We start from the raw sequence: 26,681 nt of genomic DNA, 5'->3' as shown, positions 1-26,681 counted from the left end.
AAGTTATCAAAGAAATGGACACTGAAACTCTTGTACTTCCCCAACCTGCAACCAATACGTCCCCACTTGGCCTTTGAGGTACAGGTGTAGTTGCTTCTTCAAAAGAAAACGGTGGTGGGGCGGGGGGGGGGGGGGGGGGGTTGGGTTTAATTAGGTATGCGGTGGAGGAAGCATCACTAGGCTGATCCCTGATAGATTTCATGCTGAATGATCGGGAATCGGCCTGCGGTGTATGGGCAGATAACCGATCTCTTTACGATCAGAGAGAGATCTGTATCTTGGTCGATCTGCCCTTAGGAATAAATCCCAGAGAATGCAAAAACACAAGGGACAGACTCTATCTGAAGCACTAGAAACTGCTAAACAAGGGCTAACAGACTGAAGAGCTGGAAAGTACCTGGCTAAGACATTATACACATATAGCTAAAGAAGCTATGTAATTGCAGTACATAAATGCCTAGCAGCACTTATAAACTAGCTGCTAGCACTGCAGCAGTCTCTAACCTAGATACTTCTTCAAGAAAGAGCAGTGCTGATCATAATAGACCCCCAAAAGGGAACAGCACCATCAACCTACCTTCCAATAAATGATCTTCCCACAACATGGAAAGTTTTTAACCTGTTGCCAACTGCCTAACGTGGATTGGCGGTGGCAGAGAGGATCAGTTGTTCCTCAGCGCTGCCATATGGTGTCATCTCGCAAGAGGCAAGATTTGCAGGGAGCTCGCGCTCGCATGAGGGGAATAAAAAAAATAGTTTTTTTTTTTAATTGATTTTTTTTTTTATTAATTAAAAAAAAAATACAAATTGCAGCAGCAATCAACAACTACAAAAAGAAAGCTCTATTCGTGAGAAGAGAAGGAGGTAAAATTTGGGTGCTAAGTTGTATGACCGAGCAATAAACCATTAACCACTTCCCGACCGCCCAACGCACAGAGGCGGCTGGGAAGTGGACCCCGCAAGGACCGCCGCATGCACAAAGGCGGCGGTCCTTTTACGGGCATGGGCGGCGCGATCGCGTCATTCGTGACGCGATCGGCCGCCGGGGACTGGCTCCGCCCCCCTCGCGCTGTAACTCGCCGGCCGTTCGGAAGCGCTGGCGGGTTACTAGCACCCGGATTGCCGCATACAAAGTGTATAATACGCTTTGTAATGTTTACAAAGTGTATTATACAGGCTGCCTCCTGCCCTGGTGGTCCCAGTGTCCGAGGGACCACCAGGGCAGGCTGCGGCCACCCTATGTCGCACCCAAGCACACTGATTTTCTCCCCCCTGCCCCCTGATCGCCCACAGCACCCCTCAGACCCCCCCCCCCCCGCCCACCCCCCAGACCCCTGTTTGCACCCAATCATTTACATCTGTGCTTCCCTGTAATAACCCACTAATCACCTGTCAATCACCTGTCAATCACCCGTCAATCACCCCCTGTCACTGCCACCCATCAATCACCCCCTGTCACTGCCACCCATCAATCAGCCCCTAACCTGCCCCTTGCGGGCAATCTGATCACCCACCCACACCAATAGATCGCCCGCAGATCTGACGTCAGATCACCTCCCAAGTGCAGTGTTTACATCTGTTCTCTACCCTAAACACCCACTAATTACCTATCAATCACCCATCAATCACCCCCTATCACCACCTGTCACTGTTACCCATCAGATCAGACCCTAATCTGCCCCTTGCGGGCACCCAATCACCCGCCTACACGCTCAGATTGCCCTCAGACCCCCCCTTATCAATTCGCCAGTGCAATATTTACATCTGTTCTTCCCTGTAATAACCCACTGATCACCTGTCAATCCCCTGTCAATCACCCATCAATCACCCCCTGTCACTGCCACCCATCAATCACCCCCTGTCACTGCCACCCATCAATCAGCCCCTAACCTGCCCCTTGCGGGCAATCTGATCACCCACCCACACCAATAGATCGCCCGCAGATCCGACGTCAGATCACCTTCCAAGTGCAGTGTTTACATCTGTTCTCTACCCTAAACACCCACTAATTACCCATCAATCACCCCCTGTCACTGCTACCCATCAGATTAGACCCCTATCTGCCCCTAGGGCACTCAATCACCCGCCCACACCCTCAGACCTCAGCCCTGATCACCTCGCCAGTGCATTGCTTGCATCTATTCCCCCCTCTAATCACACCTTGAGACACCCATCAATCACCTCCTGTCACCCCCTAGCACACCTACCCATCAGATCAGGCCCTAATTTGCCCCGTGTGGGCTCCTGATCACTCGGCCAAACCCTCAGATCCTCCTCAGACTCCCTTCTGATCACCTCCCCAGTGCATTGATTGCATCTATTTTCCCCTCTAACCACCCCCTGAGACACCCATCAATCACCTCCTGTCACCCCCCTAGCACTCCTATCCAACAGATCAGGCCCAATACAACCTGTCATCTAAAAGGCCACCCTGCTTATGACCGGTTCCACAAAATTCGCCCCCTCATAGACCACCTGTCATCAAAATTTGCAGATGCTTATACCCCTGGACAGTCATTTTGAGACATTTGGTTTCCAGACTACTCACGGTTTTGGGCCCGTAAAATGCCAGGGCGGTATAGGAACCCCACAAGTGACCCCATTTTAGAAAAAAGACACCCCAAGGTATTCTGTTAGGAGTATGGTGAGTTCATAGAAGATTTTTTTTTTTGTCACAAGTTAGCGGAAAATGACACTTTGTGAAAAAAAAAACAATACATATCAATTTCCGCTAACTTGTGACAAAAAATAAAATCTTCTATGAACTCATCATACACCTAAAAGAATACATTGGGGTGTCTTCTTTCTAAAATGGGGTCACTTGTGGGGTTCCTATACTGCCCTGGCATTTTAGGGGCCCTAAACCGTGAGGAGTAGTCTAGAAAACAAATGCCTCAAAATGACCTGTGAATAGGACGTTGGGCCCCTTAGCGCACCTAGGCTGCAAAAAAGTGTCACACGTGGTACCGCCGTACTCAGGAAAAGTAGTATAATGTGTTTTGGGGTGTATTTTTACACATACCCATGCTGGGTGGGAGAAATCTCTCTGTAAATGGACAATTGTGTGTAAAAAAAAAAATCAAACAATTGTCATTTACAGAGATATTTCTCCCACCCAGCATGGGTATGTGTAAAAATACACCCCAAAAAACATTATACTACTTCTCCTAAGTACGGCGGTACCACATGTGTGGCACTTTTTTACACCCTAAGTACGCTAAGGGGCCCAAAGTCCAATGAATACCTTTAGGATTTCACAGGTCATTTTGCGACATTTGGTTTCAAGACCCTAAAATGCCAGGGCAGTATAGTAACCCCACAAATGACCCCATTCTAGAAAGAAGACACCCACAAGGTATTCCGTTAGGAGTATGGTGAGTTCATAGAAGATTTTATTTTTTGTCACAAGTTAGCGAAAATGACACTTTGTGAAAAAAAACAATTAAATCAATTTCCGCTAACTTGTGACAAAAAAATAAAAACTTCTATGAACTCACCATACTCCTAACGGAATACCTTGGGGTGTCTTCTTTCTAAAATGGGGTCATTAGTGGGGTTCCTATACTGCCCTGGCATTTTAGGGGTCCTAAACCGTGAGGAGTAGTCTTGAAACAAAAATGACCTGTGAAATCCTAAAGGTACTCATTGGACTTTGGGCCTCTTAGCGCAGTTAGGGTGCAAAAAAGTGCCACACATGTGGTATCGCCGTACTCAGGAGAAGTAGTATAATGTGTTTTGGGGTGTATTTTTACACATACCCATGCTTAGTGGAAGAAAGATCTCTGTAAATGGACAATTGTGTGTAAAAAAAAATCAAACAATTGTCATTTACAGAGATATTTCTCCCACCCAGCATGGGTATGTGTAAAAATACACCCCAAAACACATTATACTACTTCTCCTGAGTACGGCAATACCACATGTGTGGCACTTTTTTGCAGCCTAACTGCGCTAAGGGGCCCAAAGTCCAATGAGCACCTTTAGGCTTTACAGGGGTGCTTACAATTTAGCACCCACCAAAATGTCAGGACAGTAAACACACCCCACAAATGACCCCAATTTGGAAAGTAGACACTTCAAGGTATTCAGAGAGGGTCATGGTGAGTCCGTGGCAGATTTCATTTTTTTTTGTCGCAAGTTAGAAGAAATGGAAACTTTTTTTTTTTGTTTTGTCACAAAGTGTCATTTTCCGCTTACTTGTGACAAAAAATAATATATTCTATGAACTCACTATGCCTCTCAGTGAATACTTTGGGATGTCTTCTTTCAAAAATGGGGTCATTTGGGGGGTATTTATACTATCCTGGAATTCTAGCCCCTCATGAAACATGACAGGGGGTCAGAAAAGTCAGAGATGCTGTAAAATGGGAAAATTCACTTTTTGCACCATAGTTTGTAAACGCTATAACTTTTACCCAAACCAATAAATATAGGCTTTACAATCAAACACAATTAATGCTGCGCTGCCCGCAATATTCAAACTCCTTCTTCACATAAAATATATTAAAATAAAGTCACAATCAAATCCCAGAAAGTGCGCTGCGGTATCTCTTGTTGATGGATTAGTTCTTATGGTGCCATGCACTCCGCAGCGCTCTTATCCATAGCCGACCTAGATAAAACACTTCACATAGCGTAATACTGTTTTGCCATCAGGACACAAACACTTAGCAATCCACGTGCAGGTGATGGAAGTGCTCATACACAGTGCCCACCACCTTAAAATTCACAAAAGGCTCACCAGATGCGATCCACCAAATCACAGGTGGTAATCTCGCTTATTCATATGTATATCACTCAGGAGCATCAGTGATCACATCCAATTTCCGTTTAAAATTGGCCTTTAATAAAACATACATAAAATCTCATCGCGCAGTATGTTTGTGCAAAGTTACAACAATCTGCGCCTCTCGCGCACTACTGCCACTTACAAGATCCCAGTAGGGTGGTTAGCGTGTCATATCGGCAAGTCCATTCGATGAGTCCAAGTGACGAAACGCGTAGGGCGGAGCCAGTACGCCTGACGCAGGTCACGTGTTAGTTACGCGGAAGTCCGGAAGAGTTTGGCAGCCGACGGAGCGGGACGCCGCGCACGGACATTGGAACTTGAGCAGCGCCAAAACCGAATGGACTTGCCGATATGACACGCTAACCACCCTACTGGGATCTTGTAAGTGGCAGTAGTGCGCGAGAGGCGCAGATTGTTGTAACTTTGCACAAACATACTGCGCGATGAGATTTTATGTATGTTTTATTAAAGGCCAATTTTAAACGGAAAGTGGATGTGATCACTGATGCTCCTGAGTGATATACATATGAATAAGCGAGATTACCACCTGTGATCACATCTGGTGAGCCTTTTGTGAATTTTAAGGTGGTGGGCACTGTGTATGAGCACTTCCATCACCTGCACGTGGATTGCTAAGTGTTTGTGTCCTGATGGCAAAACAGTATTACGCTATGTGAAGTGTTTTATCTAGGTCGGCTATGGATAAGAGCGCAGCGGAGTGCATGGCACCATAAGAACAATAAATATAGGCTGAATGGTTTTTTTTAATCAAAAACATGTTTGTCCACATTTTTCGCGCTGCATGTATACAGAAATTTTACTTTATTTGAAAAATGTCAGCACAGAAAGTTAAAAAAAATCATTTTTTTGACAAAATTCATGTCTTTTTTGATGAATATAATAAAAAGTAAAAATCGCAGCAGCAATCAAATAGCACCAAAAGAAAGCTTTATTAGTGACAAGAAAAGGAGCCAAAATTCATTTAGGTGGTAGGTTGTATGAGCGAGCAATAAACCATGAAAGCTGCAGTGGTCTGAATGGAGAAAAAGGCTCTGGTCCTTAAAGGGAACCTTAAAGTGAACCTTAAGTGTCCCAAAAAAAATGAGTTTTACTCACCTGGGGCTTACCTCAGCCCCCTGCAGCTGATCGGTGCCCACGACGAGTCGCTCTGATGCTCCGGGTCCCGCTGGCGGCCACTTCCGGTTTCGCCGTCAGGACCCGTCAGGCTGGGGAACGCGGCTGATACTACGCGTTCCCAGCCAAAATAGCACCCCTATGCGGCCATATGTCCGCATAGGCACCCGTATGCGGACATATGGCCGCATAGGGGTGCTATTTTGGCTGGGAACGCGTAGTATCAGCCGCGTTCCCCAGCCTGACGGGTCCTGACGGCGAAACCGGAAGTGGCCGCCAGCGGGACCCGGAGCATCAGAGCGACTCGTCGTGGGCACCGATCAGCTGCAGGGGGCTGAGGTAAGCCCCAGGTGAGTAAAACTCATTTTTTTTGGGACACTTAAGGTTCACTTTAACTGAACGGGGGGGGGGGGGGGGGGTAAAGAGTTTCACTTACCTGGGGCTATTACCAGCCCCCTGCAGCAGTCCTGTGCCCTCGGCGCCGCTCTGGAATCCTCTGGTCCCCTGCTGTCACTTAGTTTCGTTTTTGACGACTCACCAGTCGGCCGGCCGCCATGCGTAATTGCATTGGTGAATGCGTCCAATAATACGCATGGCGGCCGGCGACTGGTGAGTCGTCAAAAACGAAACTAAGTGACAGCGGGGGACCAGAGGATTCCAGAGCGGTGCCGAGGGCACAGGACTGCTGCAGGGGGCTGGTAATAGCCCCAGGTAAGTGAAACTCTTTACCCCCCATTCAGTTAAGGTTCCCTTTAAGGGGAGTAAAGCCCACGGTCCTCAAGTGGTTAAAGTTGTGAATTGCGGTATTGCAAAAAATGGCCTGGTCACTTGGGGGGGGGGGGGTATAAACCTCTGGTCTGCAAGTGGTTAAATGCAACATAGCCCTCGGGTATAGTACATTAGCACTGCTCAGAAGGGCACTAGAAACCACACTAAAAGCTCACAACACCAGGTGCTTATAGGTACACAGTCACTCAAGACTCAAGAGCTATAGATATATAAACCTGACGACAACAACGTGGATACACCAATAAAGTTTACAATACTCAATGCAGTACACATGGATCTATGACTGCCTGGCACAAAGGAGAACATGGAGTCTAGTGATATGAAGGCTTGGAAGGTGATCACAATGTGAAGTGCTTTCCATCCCAAAGTCTAATCTATAGAGACTGTACACCAGGCGGAAAGTAGACTGGTAGGGTCTGGTAATTGCCAAAGTCACTGTCCTGGATGAAACCCAGATCATTTAAGAGTATATCAGTAAGATGTTTCCTAAAGATAAACAGAGAATGCCTGAGGCAGCAGCCAGGTAAGAAGTAGCAAACAGAGGGAGTGCTATGGTAAGAAAAAATGGCATGCTGGGAAATACTACCGGGGAAGATATAAAACTGAGATATACACACTATACCCATGTACGGTATGCACATCAGCCTTTTCCTATTCCAGTTGTTCATCCTCTGCTCCTTTCTCTCCATTGAAATATATTTGCGAGAGAACACAACTTGTATATCTTTCCCTTTTGATTTTCTTTTACCAGTTTTTTTTTTTTTTTTTTGGTCATTTTTATATTGCTCCCAATTTTAAAAACTAATTTTGATTACTTTCTGTCCAAAAATTGAACTGGAAAATTTGTAAAATGTTTTGCCCTCACTTTTATATTTTCAAACACAGCACTTTTAAAGAGGAGCTGTAGTGAAAATGACATAATGAATAGAATTGCTTTTTACAATATTAATTTATAGATCATTTAGTCAGTGTTTGCCCATTGTTAAGTCTTTACTCTCCCTGAGTTACATTCTAAGTTACATTCTGAAATTTATCACTGGTTATGACATCTCTAGTCCTGCCAGGTGATCTGTACGGAATGTTCGTTACTGAGATTTCTATGCACAGAGGAAGATATTGCTTCCTCGGCAGTTGTAAAAAGCTGTTATTTCCCACAATGCTACAAGGTTTACAGACAGCAAACTGTGAGGACCATGGTCATGACATCCCACTGTGGGAGGGGTTTCACCACAATATCAACCATAGACAACCCCTTGATGATCTATTCGACAAAACAAAAATGGTGACAGCTACTGATTATGATGTTCAATCCTGGAATCTTTAAAGGTGGCCATACATGGTACAATTTTTCATTTTTTTTTCGATTAGATAATTTAGTTCGATTATTCCGTTAGATCGAATATAAAGATTTTTCCAGCATGTCCGATCAGATTTTTCTCGAAAAAACTGGATAATCATTCGAATTTCTTGATCGAAAAAAGAACATTTTCAACTTTCATTGGATTCAATCATTTAGATCGAATAAACGGGAAAATCGAACGTTTTTATTGTATCGTGTATGGCCACCATAAGTCAGATTTATAGCTTTATGCCAATTTAGCTACTTTTAGCTAATTTCAGCCAGTTTCCCCTTTCACTTGAGGCTAATAAGCATAATGATTTCATCCACCCTTGAGGGCTGGAACCCACAGGAGCGCTTTTGGCAGCGTTTTGGCAGCACTGCGATACGCTAGCAGTTTGCCAAAACGCTGGGCTAATGTTAATGGATGGGGCAACTTCCACAGGAGCGTTTGCGTTTCCCAGAAACGCAAACGCAGGACCTGCAGCATTTTGGGAGCGTTAGCGCTTCAATGTAAAGTATTGAAACGCTAGCAGAAACGCTCAGCAAAACCTAAACTGAGCGGTTTTGCTAGCGTTTTGCGGTTAAGCACACTGTAACAAAATGAAAAATAATTCACAGGACCAATCAGGATAAAAACGCAAAACGCAAAACGCTAGGCACCCGCTGGGGAAAAAAATACAATGTTGCAAAACACGACCAAAAACGCGCATGAATCCGCTTGCAAACCGCTCAGACAAAACGCTAGCGGTTGCGTTTTGCGTTTGCGGTTTTCAGTGGGTTCCAGGCCTTAGACAGCAGTAAAGACTCTGCAAGGTTTTTAGTCCTCTTTAAAATTTTAGAATGTTATTTTTTTGATGAACTTCTGTTTTGAGGGGCTACTAGAGGGGTGTTTATTTTTCATGTGCACCACTATTGTGACTGTTAAAATTACTTGTACTTCTCAAAACAGATTTGACTGTAATTCTTCACAATGGCCACTGTGTGGCATTTTGTCACTGCTGCAGTTTTGGTTTCAGCAATATCTTTGTGAGCATTTTGGCAGCAAGCTCTGATATCCTGGGAAATAAAAGCAAACTGAGATACTGTAGTATGTGCAATTCAACAGTAAATGGTTGCTATATGCAAGCTCAATAACACCTGATACTGAGAAAACAGCAACCATATTGATTTATAAAGTTTTATTCATTACCTAGAATCTGTATATAGAACAACAGGAGATCCAGACAGATCTGGCAATATGTACTATCATCATCTGCCAGCCGTTCATTGGTTAGGGCTCATAGCCACTAGCAGCTTTTTGTAAGCACTAGTGATTTGAAAAAGCTCTTGCTAATGCATTGCTATGGGGGATTTTTATAAAACCACATCGCTGGGATCACACCCAATGCATTACATTAGCAAGAGCTTTTCAAATCACAAAGTGCTCATAAAAGCGCTCCTAGTAGGTTCCAGGCCTAATTCAGAAAGGTTGCTATTCCAATTCAAAAACATTTGAAGATGAAACACATGGGTTTGTAGCCAAATCTTACTACAAGAATATGTAAATAAACTGTTTAGGAGCTACTTACAGATTTTAAGATGCAAGATGTAGGCAGTATTAGGAATACTGCTCTATATGGTTGCACCTCCTGATGGCACTATTCTCCTGGACTGTTGTATTACCTCTTGCAACACAACTTACTGACATTATTTTGCCTGCAGTTTCTCCATATACCTGCTGGTTGCTCTAGAGTACAGGTGGTGCCGCAGTATAGGTTAGCCAGGTACAGGTGCCCCTAGTATAGGTACCAAGCTATAGGTGCCCCAGTATAAGTAGCCAGGTACAGGTAGTGCCCCAGTATATGTTAGCCAGGTACAGGTGACAGCAGAATAGGTAGAAAGCTATTGGTGCCCCAGTATAGGTAGCCAGGTACAGGTGGTGCCCCAGTATAGGTTAGCCAGGTACAGGTTCCAGCAGGATAGGTAGTGAGCTATAGGTGCCCCAGTATAGGTAAGCAGGTGCAGCCAAGACTTACATAATCCCATTCCAGTGGCGACTCCTCTTGACACGCTTTCCTCTTGTCGCCGCCGCGTCCTACTGCCAGCAGCACCTCTGACGTCATGAGAGGCGCCTACCGGTAACCATGGATGAAGGATGCGATCCCCGTGAGGCAGTGAGAGGAAGAGAGCGTGGCATCAGGAGGGGGAGAGGAGTCTGCGCTGGAACAGATTATGTAAGTTATGGCGCCCCTTGCTGTGGACGCTACCTGCCACTTCTCCATTCCTGGGTGCGAGAGCCACCATTTTATCTGCGGCTCCTGGGGGACCCTCTGACAGGTGCTGATGTACCCCCAGGGGTCCACGGACCCCAGATTGAGAACGACTGATTTAAAGGGTTCACAAACTTTCAAGCACCGCTGCATATTATGCAGTCGAAGGATCTTATACTCAAGCGATCATTTTAAAGGGACCCTGAGCAGTGGCATAAAAAGGAAATCTGGACTTACCTGGGGTTCCGTTGCTCCGCTGGTGGCTCCAGTAATCTGGTGACTTTGGCTGAAGTTGTGAGTGCGCGCACCTGGCGTGTCATCACGCTGGTCACCATAAGCGTCCTGTGCATGCACGGTTCAGTCTTTAGAGAACCCCGCATGTGCAGGACACTTACGGTGAATATCGCGATCAAACGCTAAGGCCGCAAACAAGCGACTTCAGGTGAAGTCGCCAGATTACCAGAGCCACCAGCGGGTCCACGGACAGTACCAAGAGGATGCGGGGGACCTCGCGGGCTAAGGGGGGGGCTGGCGGATGCCCCAGGTGAGTCCAGATTTCCTTTTTATGGCACTGCTCAGGGAAGCATTACAGAATGTAAATCAGGGACAGGAAAGATTTTACAGTAGGCACACAGTGACAATATTATAAATGAATATTGTAAAACAAACAATTTTAATTATTAAGTTCAATTCTGTAAAATGACTCTTTTAATCATTACTCAAATCATTTATTTCCAGCTTCACAAGTCTTTGGCTCAGAGAAGATGCTCTGCACCCTCCCTTGTGTTTCCTAAAGCACTCAGCAAACCCTGGTCCACAGGAAGGTAAGAGACTCCAGCCATTATGCAATGAGCAGCAAACCTCAAAGGACAACTTTAGCAAGGGGTATATGGAGGCTGCCATATTTATTTTCTTTAAAGCAATTCTAGTTGCTTGGCTATCCTGCTGATCCTCTGCCTCTTATACCATTAAACATAGACCCTGAACAAGCATGCATCAGATCAGGTGTTTCTGACATTATTGTCAGATCTGCCAAGATTAGCTGCATGCTGCATTCAGACATTTCTGCAGCGTAATAGACCAGCAGGGCTGCCAGGCAGCTGGTATTATATAAAAGGAAATAAATATGGGAGTCTTCATCTACCTCTCCGTACAGTTGTCCTTTAATATATAGTCTGACCATGTTCAAAAGAGTTTTGTACTTGTACAAAAAAGTGCCCTTAGGGGTGCTTACCTCGGGAGGGGGAAGCCTCTGAATCCTAAAGAGGCTTCCCCCCTCCTCCTCACCAGAGGGTATCCAGTGCCAGGACCCCAAAATATTCACTTGTCGCTGCTTGTTGGGAGCAGGTGCAGCAGTGGCTTTCCAATGGGCTCCAGCTGAGGTGTGCCTGAGCAGTAGAGTGGACCAAATCAGGCTAGGCTATTTCCACTGGAGGCCGTTCAGAAAGCTGCTAATGCACCTGCACAGGCAGGCCACTGGCTTTTTTTATGATTTGATTTTTCTGCGACTGAAAGCGCTGGATCGGGGTGAGGTAGGAGAACGGGGGAAGCCTTAATAAGATCCAGAGGCTTCTCCCTCCTGAGGTAAGTATCTGATTTTTGTTCGATTTAAAATTACAGTTTTCCTTTAAAGCTGTTAGAGTATGTATTCATAGCACTGAATCTATGTCATCATAAATGATCAAACATTCTTCAAGAAATCATTTTTGTGGTGTCACTTCTCTTTCATTTAACTTGTTTTACCCAAAATACCCTTCAACCTAAAAATGACACTAAACAAAACCAAATGTTACTGTTGATATATAAATCAATTAATACTAAATGGCCTATGTCTAGGATTTCATGGCCTTAATGGACAACTGAAGCGAGCAGTAAATGGAGGTTGCCATATTTATTTCCTATTAAGCAATACCAGTTGCCTGGCTGTCCTGGTGATCTATTTGGGTGCAGTAGTGTCTGAAGTATACCAGAAATAAGCATGCAGATAATCTTGTCAGATCTGACAATTATGTCAGAAACTCCTAATCTGCATATGCTTGTTCGGGGTCTATGGCTAAAAGTATTTGAGGCAAAGGATCAGCAGGGCAGACAGGGAACTGGTATTGCTTAAAAGGAAATAAATATGGCAGCCTCCATATCCCTCTCACTTTAGTTGCCCTTTAAAAGGTATCATTGAGTAGAAGTAATGAACCAGACACTGCACTGATGCACGCTATACCCAATTTTTAATTCAAACACCTATGGAGCCTGAATGGGGGGGACGACATATTGTGTCTATAACTTCAAGTTCATCTACACACTTTGCAGTGCAAAATGATGAAATAGCCAGGAATTGATTAAGAAAAAAATTGATGTGTGTTTGACAAATTCTTAGAACTCAGAGGTATGTTGAATATAATGCATTTATAGTCACATGAAGTACACACATTTTATGGATATGTCTGGCCCTGATCCGGTGTACAATAGCGATGGATCAATACAACATTTAAATACAAACAGGCCCCAACCAGGAAGTGAAGTCACCAATTGACTCATCGGTGCATCATCTGCCTATAATCACATTATTGCAGACAGTGGTGTGGCCTTCTCTCTCTCTTCATTTGGTGTTTTTTTGGTTTTGTTTTTAAGTCTACACTCTAGGTTGTAAAAGATATTGGAACATTAAGTAAAGTAGCAGTTGTTGGATTGCACTCCCATGCAGGTGCCATGCAGTCCTAATTTTTTACTAAGCAAGACTATCTCCTCAGTATTTGCCCATGACGAAAAGCAATCACATTGTCCATTGTGAATAGCCTTTTTATCGACCCCCCTGGCATATTTGAATGATTGTATCTGATCTTATCTAAAATTAGAATATACCATTGTTGGATAAATGTGATCAATTCCAATGAATTTTTTTTTTTCTTACTAAATCAAAATAAAGATTAGTTCATAAAAATTGCACCGTTACTGGGCACCTGGACCATATGATTATTATTACTGGTGCTGGTCCCACTTCCAGTGGCCTTCCGGCATGTATTGTTGGCAAATAGTGAACGTCTTTTTGGTATGGCTGACTGGGCAACTCTGCCTGATACAGTGAAATGTCAGTAGGGGAAATATCAGGTTTTTGTTCAGTATTACTTCCTCTTAAACGTGAAAACTCTCACTGGTTCTGTTACATGTATAGACATTACAGATTCCCCACTTGTAGCCTTCTAGAATCCTTTTACAAGATTTAAATAGTCTATACTGGGGGTGTTTCACTTTAAAAGGTCTGTCAACACAGACTGTTTTTGTATAAGCATCTAGCACAGGCATTTAGTTTGATACCTCCTACAGTACCTAGGTGTTAAAACCATCGGATACGCCAATCAGTTTGAGTGAATATGAATGACACATCAGTGTGGTATAGGGGAAAACCTGAAAATAAGGTCACTGCAAATTCATCTTCCTCCTTTCAAAAGAAGAGGATATTGGTAATAAATCGAAGAAAAAAGCCTTGCATCCAACTAATAACAGGCTAATTGGTAGAAATCTCTATCAACACAACTTTGTCCAATGTGTTTTCATTGGAGCATCAGAATAAGTGACATGTTTCTATCCAAATGGTGCATAAATAATCCTGAAAACAAAGCAATTATTTAATGGTTAAAAGGGCACCGGACCCCACCCACTTAACTACTTCAGTGCCCGCAGTTTTTGGCCCCTTAAATGCACCTAAACTGAGAGAGATATGGATGTTTCCTTTTAATCAATACAAGTTGCCTGGCAGTCATACTGATCTCTTTGGCTGCAGTAGTGGCTGAATCACACACCTGAAACAAGCATGCAGCTAATCCAGTCTGACTTCAGTCAGAGCATGCAGACCAGGTTCAGGGGCTGTGGCTAAAAGTATTAGAGACACAGGTTTAGCAGGAGAGTCAGGCAACTAGTATTTAAAAATGAAAAATCGATATCCTTCTCAGTTTAGGTTCACTTTAAGGACCAGAGACCACTGGTACAAAAAAACGGGCTTACCGACGACATGCCACACAGACCCGCGACTACCATCTATCGTGCCGTTCTCCCGTCGCTGGTGCTCATCTGCTCTGCCATTGCTATGAGGGTAGAACTCTGTGAGCCGGTCAGGAGCCAATTTCATTGACTGCTGATCCCGATCAATGTCAGTGCCCATTGGCTCACATTGATCACAGGGCCAAGAGCCAATGAAATCGGCTCCTGACCGGCTCACAGACCTCTGCCATCATACCGACGGTAGGGTGAGAGAGCGGCACGATCGGCGGTAGCGACTTTCCTGGAGTCCAATAAATGTACTTAACTTTATGAGTTTTAAAAAGAATGACTAGGTAACTAGTTTTAAGCCTGAACTGTCAGCCTAAAGTTTACTGTTGTGCTTATCCAGCACCCATACAAAGTAATGATGACCCATCAATCCTCTTATCAGTTCCCTGCTGCCAGGAGTGTTTTTTACAGGCATTCAAAAGTTTTATGACCTCTAAGAAATAGGGAGGATGAAGCTGCAGTAATAACCCCAAGTTCAAGTTCTAACTATTACTGGTACTGTATTGTTTATCTCATCATCATCACAACTTCAGGTATACTTTTAGTAAGTTTCTTCCCTAGAACAATAAAGTCTGGCCCTTGTGATTTTTACAACTGCCATGGCTTTAATAGTTTGAAAAGGGTTGCAGCTAGTGGTGGTAGTAGTAGTAGTGGTAGTATTATGGCTATTTAATTTATTGTACGTACACATGAAGATTATTTCTCCAACTTTTTTCTGAGCAGAGTGAGTTGCCAAGTTCTGTCATTATTCCAAACGACACTACAGCTAAAATCTAGTTTATCACTACTGTATTTAAATAATTATTTACCTTAGTAATGCTTTTTCACATACACTCTTACAAAATCAGCAGGTCTTTTTATGGACCTTAATTAATAATAAAATATACACCAAGTACCTTACTTATGGTGGCCACTAATGATCTAATCTTTTTCATCCAATTTTACCAAATATATGTAGTAGAAGGGTCAAATGAGTGACTATATTGAATTGATACTTTAGGCAGTCCCTTAAATTACATAGAAATGGTAAGATTGGATGAAAAAGATTGGATCATTAGTGGCCACGTTTAGAATGCTCAGTTTCGTTTGTTTGTTTTTTTGCAGACTGCACATTTTTTTTCTTTTTTTTTACTAGCATTTTATATTCATTGTAGCTTGTGTCTCTCAACCTGCTGCTGGGAGGCATAAACACAGCAATGATGCTTTGACCACCATGCTTTACAGTAGGTTTCGGTTGATATGTAGTGTTTGGTTTATGGCAAAATATTGCAAAAAAACCTCTGTTTTAGTTTCAAGACACCACAGATACTTTGTCCAACCAGGATTTCCCACAAACTTCAGCAAGATGTCATGTGAGTTTTAGTTTCATTTGTCTTTACCACTATACCACATCACTTTAATTAGTGAAGCAGCTGGACAATAGTTGTAGTGTAAATAGTTTCTCCATTCTAAGCCAATGCCGATCCCTGGCATATAATAGGCACTGCTTTGTAAGCATCATACAGTGTTTGACTGGGCTAATGAGGAGCTTGGAAAATCCAACTGTGACCGAAGAGCAGTAATCCTGTCTTATACACAGCCATTTTTACTAAAATAAATAGTGATGTTTATTGCTGTCTGGCCACGGGAGGATTTTTCCAGTTCCTCGCCAACCCAATCACCTGTTGCATGATTAATTTTTTTGTTTTTTCTTTTTACTGAAATTACTGTAATTCCTTGTGAGTTTTGCTATATGTGACACACTGTAATGCTGCAGAGTGAAGCTGATAAGATGCATCCATGAACGTTAGATACCTCAATCATAAGGCCAGAACACATACTGCCATGAATGCAGTAGACAAGAAATACATCAATCTGCCTTCCCTTTAAAATTGAAATATGTTCAATGTTGCCCTAAGATCAGACCTGGCAGAGACCACTGCTACTCTTGTCCATCCACCTATAATCCAAAGGAGTGTTATTAGAAGTGGCCTTCTTGGATTAGTTATGAACAAAGAGACCTTGCTTGGAAAAAGGACATGGTATGGCAAGATAGCACAGCACCTTGGAAAAAAAACGCAGACAACAGGAGCCCAAATGGTGCAGTAAAAAACAAAGGTTTGGGGAAAAAATGAATGGTATTTACAAAATGAAGTTGCTGATGGAAGCAACTAACCAATAAAGCAGGTGGAGATAAAGAACCCATCTCCACTCCGTTGCACCTAGGGTCTTATGATGGGGTCGTTCTCTTAAAAAATGTATGAGCAACAGTTGTATATTGAAGCTGGGGACCAATGTCCCTCCAAAAGAGGGTGAAAAATGCAATGGGGGAAAGAGGCACCCAAACATACCGTATATACTCGAGTATAAGCCAAGTTTCTGAGGCTAAAAAAGTGGCCCAAAAATTGGGGGTCTTGGCTTATACTAATATAATATGAGAAAAAAAAGCAACATGCTGATGGCCGCAGGCATTTGCAGAGTGGTGTGCTGATGGCTGTGTGCACTCCTCCCACCGCCATATGTATAATGCTGCATAATGCTGCATACACATTTGTTCGCTCTTCCCCTGCACACTGCCAAAAAAGTATGTGTACTTTTTCATGTGTCCTCTGTGTCCCCCCCCCTAAAATATGCAGAACTGTGCGGGCTTGCTTTTCTCACTGATCCGTCGCTGGGACTTCATAGCCGTAGCCGCAGTCAGTGGCAATCTCATCTCTTTGATTCAGTGACGCACGTGATGTGACTAGAGTTGGGCCGAACGGTTCGCCTGCGAACGGTTCCATGCGAACTTCCGTGGTTCGCGTTCGCGTCCCGCAGGCGAACCTTTGCGGAAGTTCGGTTCGCCCCATAATGCACCATGGAGGGTCAACTTTGACCCTCTACATCACAGTCAGCAGGCCCAGTGTAGCCAATTGGGCTACACTAGCCCCTGGAGCCACTCCCCCCCTACTAAAAGGCAGGCAGCAGCGACCATTACGGTCACTCGTGTGCCTGCATTAGTGAGAGCAGGGCGAGCTGCTGCACACTCTCTCTCATAGGGAAAGATTAGTTAGGCTTAGCTTGTCCCTGGCTGCATACCTGTTCTGTGAACCCACCACTGCATACCTGTTCTGTGAACCCACCACTGCATACCTGTGCTGTGAACCCACCACTGCATACCTGTACTGTGAACCCACTACTGCATACCTGTTCTGTGAACCCACCACTGCATACCTGTACAGTGAACCCACCACTGCATACCTGTTCAGTGAACCCACCACTGCATACCTGTACTGTGAACCCACCACTGCATACCTGTTCAGTGAACCCACCACTGCATACCTGTTCTGTGAACCCACCACTGCATACCTGTTCTGTGAACCCACCACTGCATACCTGTACTGTGAACCCACCACTGCATACCTGTTCAGTGAACCCACCACTGCATACCTGTTCAGTGAACCCACCACTGCATACCTGTTCAGTGAACCCACCACTGCATACCTGTTCTGTGAACCCACCACTGCATACCTGTTCTGTGAACCCACCACTGCATACCTGTACTGTGAACCCACCACTGCATACCTGTACCGTGAACCCACCACTGCATACCTGTTCAGTGAACCCACCACTGCATACCTGTTCTGTGAACCCACCACTGCATACCTGTTCAGTGAACCCGCCACTGCATACCTGTTCTGTGAACCCACCACTGCATACCTGTTCTGTGAACCCACCACTGCATACCTGTTCTGTGAACCCACCACTGCATACCTGTTCTGTGAACCCACCACTGCATACCTGTACAGTGAACCCACCACTGCATACCTGTTCAGTGAACCCACCACTGCATACCTGTTCTGTGAACCCACCACTGCATACCTGTTCAGTGAACCCGCCACTGCATACCTGTTCTGTGAATCCACCACTGCATACCTGTTCTGTGAACCCACCACTGCATACCTGTTCTGTGAACCCACCGCTGCATACCTGTTCTGTGAACCCACCACTGCATACCTGTACTGTGAACCCACCACTGCATACCTGTACTGTGAACCCACCACTGCATACCTGTACTGTGAACCCACCACTGCATACCTGTTCTGTGAACCCACCACTGCATACCTGTACTGTGAACCCACCACTGCATACCTGTTCTGTGAACCCACCACTGCATACCTGTACTGTGAACCCACCACTGCATACCTGTACTGTGAACCCACCACTGCATACCTGTACTGTGAACCTGCCACTGCATACCTGTACTGTTCAGTGAACCCGCCACTGTATACCTGTTCTGTTCAGTGAACCCGCCACTGCATACCTGTTCTGTTCAGTGAACCCGCCACTGTATACCTGTTCTGTTCAGTGAACCCGCCACTGCATACCTGTTCTGTTCAGTGAACCCGCCACTGCATACCTGTTCTGTTCAGTGAACCCGCCACTGTATACCTGTTCTGTTCAGTGAACCCGCCACTGCATACCTGTTCTGTTCAGTGAACAGTTTGGTGTGTCAATGTGAAGCAGTACCTTAATTACACTCCCTGATTGATGTATACACATGCAAGATGTTTTAAAGCACTTTAGGCCTGTCATTTAGCATTCAATATGATTTCTGCCCTTAAAACGCTGCTTTGTGTCAAATCCAGATTTTTCCCGGGGACTTTTGGCGTGTATCCCACTCCGCCATGCCCCCCTCCAGGTGTTAGACCCCTTGAAACATCTTTTCCATCACTTTTGTGGCCAGCATAAATTTTTTTTTTCAAAGTTCGCATCCCCATTGAAGTCTATTGCGGTTCGCGAACTTTAACGTGAACCGAACCTTCCGCGGAAGTTCGCGAACCCGGTTCGCGAACCTAAAATCGGAGGTTCGGCCCAACTCTAGATGTGACGGCTACAGCTATGAAGTCCCGGCGACAGATCCGTAAACAAAGCAAACCCACTCAGCTCTACGTGTTTGTAGGGGGACACATCAAACGACACACATACCTTTCTGTTGGTGTGCAGGGGGAGAGCCAACAAATGTGCATGCGCATTATGCACATGGCGGGGAGGAGGGGTTCACATGGCTGCCAGCACACCGCTCTGCACATGCAGTGGGGGGGGGGGGGGAAGCCTGTACAGCTCTGCATATCTTGGGGAGGGGGGGGGGGAAGACAGAGGGCACCTTAAAAGCTGGCACACATACCCTTCTGGTGAAGCGCAGGAGTAGGGCAACATGGCCACCAAATGTGCCTGCAGCACTATGCGCATTACCCGATGGGGCAATTGAACACAACTTTTATCTCTATACATCAGAATGTTTTTACTATTAGCAGAAACAGACACAGCCTTCACTAAAATTCCCCTGAAATTCCACCTGCATTTCCTGTCCTCGGCTTATATTCAAATCAATCATTTTTCCCATTATTGTAGATAAAAGTTGGGGGGGGGGGGGTGCAACCTATACTCAGGTGAGATTGTACTTGAGTTTATACAGTATATAAAACTATGCCAAAGACAAAATATTAAAAATAAGAGGTGGCTTACCTTAAAGAATGGCAAAAAGTTAAGTACAAAATTGTTTATTTACTATGAACAAACACTTTTTGTTCTTTGCCTAGTGTCATGCTTTAAAGTAAGCCACCTCTTAGTTTTCTTTTTTTTTTTAAATAGTCATTTCTACCATTGGGCACCTAATTCCCCCATTGTGCTTCAAGGTAGGAAACAAGCCCCTCACATAAAACACCAAAGGACTTGGGTTCAGACAAATGGCAGTAGGTGACCTACATTGAGTCAGTATTTGAAATATTTGGCTCTGATAGAAAGCAGTGTGTCTGCCAAAGGGCTGAAGAATAGTACATGGATAAGTGAATACATTGTGGAGCCATTAATATGAGGGATCCTGCTGTGTGCTTTTTGTTGGTGTCAAAGCTGTTCGGAACAGGACACTTTGGAAAAGAAACAGGCAAAATAACAAATCTAAACATGGCTAAGTTGCTATCATGCTATGAATGATATGATTAACATGTTATGTCTTATACAAATATTTATATATTAATATATTAAAGAGGCAGCTGTAATAGGCCAGGTTAAAGGATAATTGCACTTATAAAATAAACATGTCAGGTAAATTACAAATAGCCCAGTATTTATAATCTCCAATTATTGATCTTGTTCCTGTAAAGAGATCTGATTCTGGTTGTATATTTTTTGCAAACATTTTTACCCATTTATAGCACTCTGTGCATGTAAACTAATGTACAATACATCAGCACTGCTTTAGGTTATCAGCCTACAGTAGGAGCATCATAGTTTCCTTTTCCTCCCCTGAGACACCTCATGTATGCGTGTGATAGAATGACTGGTCTGTGTGATATGTAACCTGCACATCACGGGGATGCACACATCAAGAGAACCACCTTTATATTCTGTCTGCTCTCTGTATTTATACAATATTGTTTCTGGACTTTAGTGAGCCTTCAGTCTACAATGTTTAGTTTGTTAATGCATTATGAAAGCTAAAAAACTGGCATGCCCATCTGTGGATGATTAGTGGAAACTGGACATAAGCAGACAAAGAATTAAGTGGCCACTAAGGGGAAAATCCACTTATCGGTACTTTCACTTTCCTAGAACAAGAGAAATGTAGAAGGCCAATGCAAAAGCACAAGATTCTGCAATCTGTACAAGTTAAACCACAAAGGAAACACAAACATTACATACTTCTGCTTGTACAGAGCATCTATCTGATATGAATGAGCATAAACAATGATAATACAGGGACATAGGGCTTGATTCACAAAGCGGTGCTAACTGTTAGCACGCCTGTGAAAACCCCCTTAGCACGTCTAAACGAGTTTTCGCGCGCAAAACTTTATGCGTGCACTGCACAGAGCGCATGGCGCCCCCCGTGCGAAGTGCCTATTAAAGCCTATGGGACTTAGCGCGCATAAGACTTTGTGCGCGTAAAACTTTGCGCGCGCGTAAAGTTAGCGCGCGATCTGATTGAGAAATCCGGTGCTAACCTACTAAGCACCCTGGTTAGCACGTCTAAAGACTTTAGACGTGCTAAGTAGGTTAGCACCGCTTTGTGAATCAAACCCTTAGTGTGTTAATCAAGTGAACATCAGTTAACACACAGTGAACAGATAAACAAATGTGAACAGTGAGAGACAACTAGAGATGTAATTCAGCCAGAAGTCACACATTATTTATTATAATTATTATTATTATTTGTATTTAGTATTTATATAACGCCGACATCTTCCGTATTGCTGTACAGAGTGCAGTATATTGTCTTGTCACTTAACTGTCCCTCAGAGGGGCCTAATCTCTACTATAGTCATATGTCAATGTATGTATAGTGTAGTGTATATATTGTAGTCTAGGGCCAATTTAGGGGGAAGCCAAATAACTTATCTGTATGTTTTTGGGATGTGGGAGGAAACCGGAGTGCCCGGAGAAAACCCACACAAAGACTCTGTAGTGTGAAATGTGTAAAGATAACGCCTGTGGGCGCTTGCTTCAGTTCACCTTTTATATGTGGATATTGTGAGCTTGATTATATCAGACATAATTATATGCAATCTGTTTTTTAGGGAGAGCTCCGGATGTTCCATATCCATTGAGCAATGTCCTTTTGTCCTGGGCTTATCAACGGAAGATTCTGAGCTGATTTTGCATGAATGTGTACAGCTGACTCAGGATATGAAGACTAAGGAGCGATACCTCTTCCTGTTCAGCGACATGATCATAATTGCCAAGCTAAAGTAAGAGCTAAATTAATTAATTATTCTAATTCATTCATTATTCTAATCTGAATATATAAATGTAAGCTCTCAGACAGCAGCATGTGTTAAATAGTTTCCATAACTCTTTTCCCCTCCCCACCTTCATCTGGATGAACTGGGATATGTGAGGGTGCAGGCTAGTGTTGTACCATGTTTTCTCGTTAAATTTGACGGATTTTTTTTTTTTAACCCAACTAACAATACCATATGTAGCTTGCTTGTAATAATGTACATGTTTATCTGCCTTGTGCCTTGCCAAAGGGGACCCTAGTGGCCTCAAAACGATCGTCTGCGAATGGTCAAATGTCTTTGCATGTGTGTCTTATGGGACAATAAACATACACTGTTCCTGCATTCAGCCTGTGAGCAAACCCTTCCTTAGATTGATCTATATGTTTGCTTAAGGATCCAGCACCAGCGCTCAGCGGCGGACCGCCCATAAAGCCAAGTGAAATGTTTGCGTCAGGCAGCAAGTGTGGCTGGAGCGGCATCTCGCCTGCCTCCCTCCCTCCATGTGGCTACCACCCGTCTGCTGGCTAGGTATACCACCTACCTGGCTAACCTATACTGGGGGTAACTGCACTGACTATCTTTACTGGGGGCAACTAAACCTGGCTGACCTATACAGGGGGCACCTATACCTGGCTACCTACCTACCTATACTGAGAGTGTTTTTTCTTTTTTTTTTGGTTGCACCACAGCTATAAAGTGTGGTGCAAATTGTTGGGTGCTGTGCAATCATTCCAAATTAGGGGGGGGGGGGGGCATCACAACTTTGCCTCAGGCAGCAAAAAGTTTAGAACCGCTCAACGGATCGTTCAGAAATAGCCTTATCAGTCTGCAGACAGACTGTACACACGCACTACTGTCGGGAGAACGACCGCCCAGCGGGAGGGTCTGACGGACCCGTCGTTATGTTCATTAGTGCGTGTGTACGCACCTTTAGTCTCATACACACATCCAACTTAATGCACAACCAACTGTGATGTATGCTTTTTATTATTATTGCAAAATGTATTTTTTTTCCTGCATAGAGCCCTTGCTGTGATCTGCATATTGTTTTGTGTTGATTTTAGCTTGCTGGAGTCAGGTGGAGTTTCTGTTGTTCTACTGTCTGTTGGCAGACTCGTCCTTATCTGCTCATGTTTACCAATAGACAATGGTCTGACTCCTTTCTGCTGGACCACACAGCTCCTGGAGGAGGGAATTGTCTGTATCTATTGAATGGTTTGGGAGCAAGGCGTCTCCAGGTATACAGGATCTTGGATCTGCCATATAAGCAGGGGCGAGCCTGGGGTGCCTGGCACCTGGGTGCAAGATTTTCTCTGGCGCCTATGGGAGTGGTTAAATTTACCGCGCCCAACCACATAACCACACCAGTGTCCTGCCTAATCACACCCACACCTTCCACCTCTTTCCGCATGCATGTGATACCCCATTCCTACCCCTCTTCCATGGGCTTGCTCCTGGCTGGCTTGGGCTTCCTGCGAGTCTGCTAGTCTCTGGACTGACTCAGGCCACCCTACTCTCGGCCACCCTACTCTCGCTGTCGTAGGCTCCTCCCCCCGCCAAGCCCAAGCGTGAGGTGGGCTGCCTGTATCTTTCCCGTTGCGCCGCGCAGCCTGCCAGTGTTGCCAACCTTTCACGTTATTTTTTTACTGACAAATACCTAAAAATTTACTGACAAAAGATTATTTTTACTGACAAAATTTCCCCACTAAATGCACATAAGAGACAGCTTTTTCCCATGTAAATGCACATAACAAGAGACAGCTTTTCCCCATGTAAATGCACATAAGAGACCGCTTTTCACCAGCAAATGCACATAAGAGACCGCTTTTCACCAGCAAATGCACATAACAAGAGACCGCTTTTCACCAGCAAATGCACATAACAAGAGACCGCTTTTCACCAGCAAATGCACATAACAAGAGACCGCTTTTCACCAGCAAATGCACATAACAAGAGACCGCTTTTCACCAGCAAATGCACATAACAAGAGACCGCTTTTCACCAGCAAATGCACATAAGAAGACAGCTTTTCACCAGCAAATGCACATAAGAAGACAGCTTTTCACCAGCAAATGCACATAAGAAGACAGCTTTTCACCAGCAAATGCACATAAGAAGACAGCTTTTCACCAGCAAATGCACATAAGAAGACAGCTTTTCACCAGCAAATGCACATAAGAAGACAGCTTTTCACCAGCAAATGCACATAAGAGAGATTTTCACCAGTAAATGCACATAATGACAAACAGACAGTGTCCCCAGAATATATAGCCAGGGATATATGTCCCCAGGATAGGTAGCCAGGGGGTATATGCGCCCAGGATAGGTAGCCAGGCGGTATATGCGCCCAGGATAGGTAGCCAGAGGGTATACGCGCCCAGGATAGGTAGCCAGGGGGTATGTGCGCCCAGGATAGGTAGCCAGGGGGTATGTGCGCCCAGGATAGGTAGCCAGGGGGTATGTGCGCCCAGGATAGGTAGCCAGGGGGTATGTGCGCCCAGGATAGGTAGCCAGGGGGTATGTGCGCCCAGGATAGGTAGCCAGGGGGTATGTGCGCCCAGGATAGGTAGCCAGGGGGTATGTGCGCCCAGGATAGGTAGCCAGGGGGTATGTGCGCCCAGGATAGGTAGCCAGGGGGTATGTGCGCCCAGGATAGGTAGCCAGGGGGTATGTGCGCCCAGGATAGGTAGCCAGGGGGTATGTGCGCCCAGGATAGGTAGCCAGGGGGTATGTGCGCCCAGGATAGGTAGCCAGGGGGTATGTGCGCCCAGGATAGGTAGCCAGGTGGTATCTGTGCCCAGGATAGGTAGCCTGGGGGTATGTGCGCCCAGGATAGGTAGCCTGGGGGTATGTGCGCCCAGGATAGGTAGCCAGGGGGTATGTGCGCCCAGGATAGGTAGCCAGGGGGTATGTGCGCCCAGGATAGGTAGCCAGGGGGTATGTGCGCCCAGGATAGGTAGCCAGGTAGTATCTGTGCCCAGGATAGGTAGCCTGGGGGTATGTGCGCCCAGGATAGGTAGCCAGGGGGTATGTGCGCCCAGGATAGGTAGCCAGGGGGTATGTGCGCCCAGGATAGGTAGCCAGGGGGTATCTGTGCCCAGGATAGGTAGCCAGGTGGTATCTGTGCCCAGGATAGGTAGCCAGGGGGTATGTGCGCCCAGGATAGGTAGCCAGGTGGTATCTGTGCCCAGGATAGGTAGCCAGGGGGTATGTGCGCCCAGGATAGGTAGCCTGGGGGTATGTGCGCCCAGGATAGGTAGCCAGGGGGTATGTGCGCCCAGGATAGGTAGCCAGGTGGTATCTGTGCCCAGGATAGGTAGCCTGGGGGTATGTGCGCCCAGGATAGGTAGCCTGGGGGTATGTGCGCCCAGGATAGGTAGCCAGGGGGTATGTGCGCCCAGGATAGGTAGCCAGGGGGTATGTGCGCCCAGGATAGGTAGCCAGGGGGTATGTGCGCCCAGGATAGGTAGCCAGAGGGTATGTGCGCCCAGGATAGGTAGCCAGGGGGTATGTGCGCCCAGGATAGGTAGCCAGGGGGTATCTGTGCCCAGGATAGGTAGCCAGGTGGTATCTGTGCCCAGGATAGGTAGCCAGGGGGTATGTGCGCCCAGGATAGGTAGCCAGGTGGTATCTGTGCCCAGGATAGGTAGTCAGGTGGTATCTGTGCCCAGGATAGGTAGCCAGGGGGTATCTGTGCCCAGGATAGGTAGCCAGGGGGTATGTGCGCCCAGGATAGGTAGCCAGGTGGTATCTGTGCCCAGGATAGCTAGTGAGTGACAGGAGCGCACCCCGCCGCCGCTCCCTCCTCCGCTCCCCCCTCACCTTTCAGCAGCCCTTAGTCAGACCTCAATCAGCGGGCGACCCGACCAGGAAAAGGGCGCCGGACGCACCCGCTCTATATGCGGAAGTGATGTCACTTCCGCATATCAGTGCGGCGTGCTAGGTCCTAGCGCCCGCCCGCCTGATCGAGGTCTGACGCGGCGGCTAGAGGCAGGGAGCTTGAAGCGGCGGCGGCGGCCACAGGGGGAGAGCAGGGCCAGGCGAGCGGGGCCGGGCGGCGCCTCTCAGAGGCAGGCGCCTGGGTGCCTTGCACCCGCAGCACCCGCCCAGGCTCGGCCCTGCATATAAGGTCAGGTACCTGGGGTTTTTCTAGTGAGTTAGTGATGGGAACAGCAAGCTGTGGCGCTTGTTCTCTAAACCTTTGGAACCAGTAGTTATGGGAATGAAGAAGCTTCCTGAAGCATTGAATTGCCTGCATGTAGAATACTGGACTAATTGCCTGGAATTTCTCCTTGGACTTCTTGTAATGTATGGAGTTATCTGTGGACACTACATATGCCGGTAGTTCTGCTTATGCTGCTGTTATTACAGTTCTGTTTTGCTGGAATATCGAGGTTGCAGAAATCCAAGTAGTTTTGGTGGAATAATAAAACACCTGAATCCTTTCCATATTAGCCTTTGCCAGTGTCCTATGTTATATATCATCACACCAACCGCACAACATGACCAACCACAAGTTGTTTACATGACAAGTATGTACACATATACGTGGTTGGTTATGTTGTGCGGATGGTTGTGCATTAAGTTGGACG

General features: G+C 45.6%; 1 protein-coding gene across 2 annotated transcripts in view; it reads left to right on the top strand.

Annotated features, from left to right (window-relative positions):
• The window catches only part of TAGAP (T cell activation RhoGTPase activating protein), a 161,912-nt gene that overhangs the window by 47,974 nt on the left and 87,257 nt on the right, over window positions 1–26,681 (top strand). For both annotated transcript variants that reach the window (XM_068231692.1, XM_068231694.1), the window contains exons 2-3: window positions 11,042–11,127; window positions 21,886–22,056. In XM_068231692.1, the coding sequence (XP_068087793.1) occupies window positions 11,042–11,127; window positions 21,886–22,056 (257 nt within the window). The remainder of the gene's footprint in view (window positions 1–11,041; window positions 11,128–21,885; window positions 22,057–26,681) is intronic.

Source organism: Hyperolius riggenbachi, chromosome 4 (assembly GCF_040937935.1).
Source record: "Hyperolius riggenbachi isolate aHypRig1 chromosome 4, aHypRig1.pri, whole genome shotgun sequence".
NCBI classification, from domain to species: domain Eukaryota; kingdom Metazoa; phylum Chordata; class Amphibia; order Anura; family Hyperoliidae; genus Hyperolius; species Hyperolius riggenbachi.
This window is presented reverse-complemented; position numbering and strand designations above follow the sequence as displayed.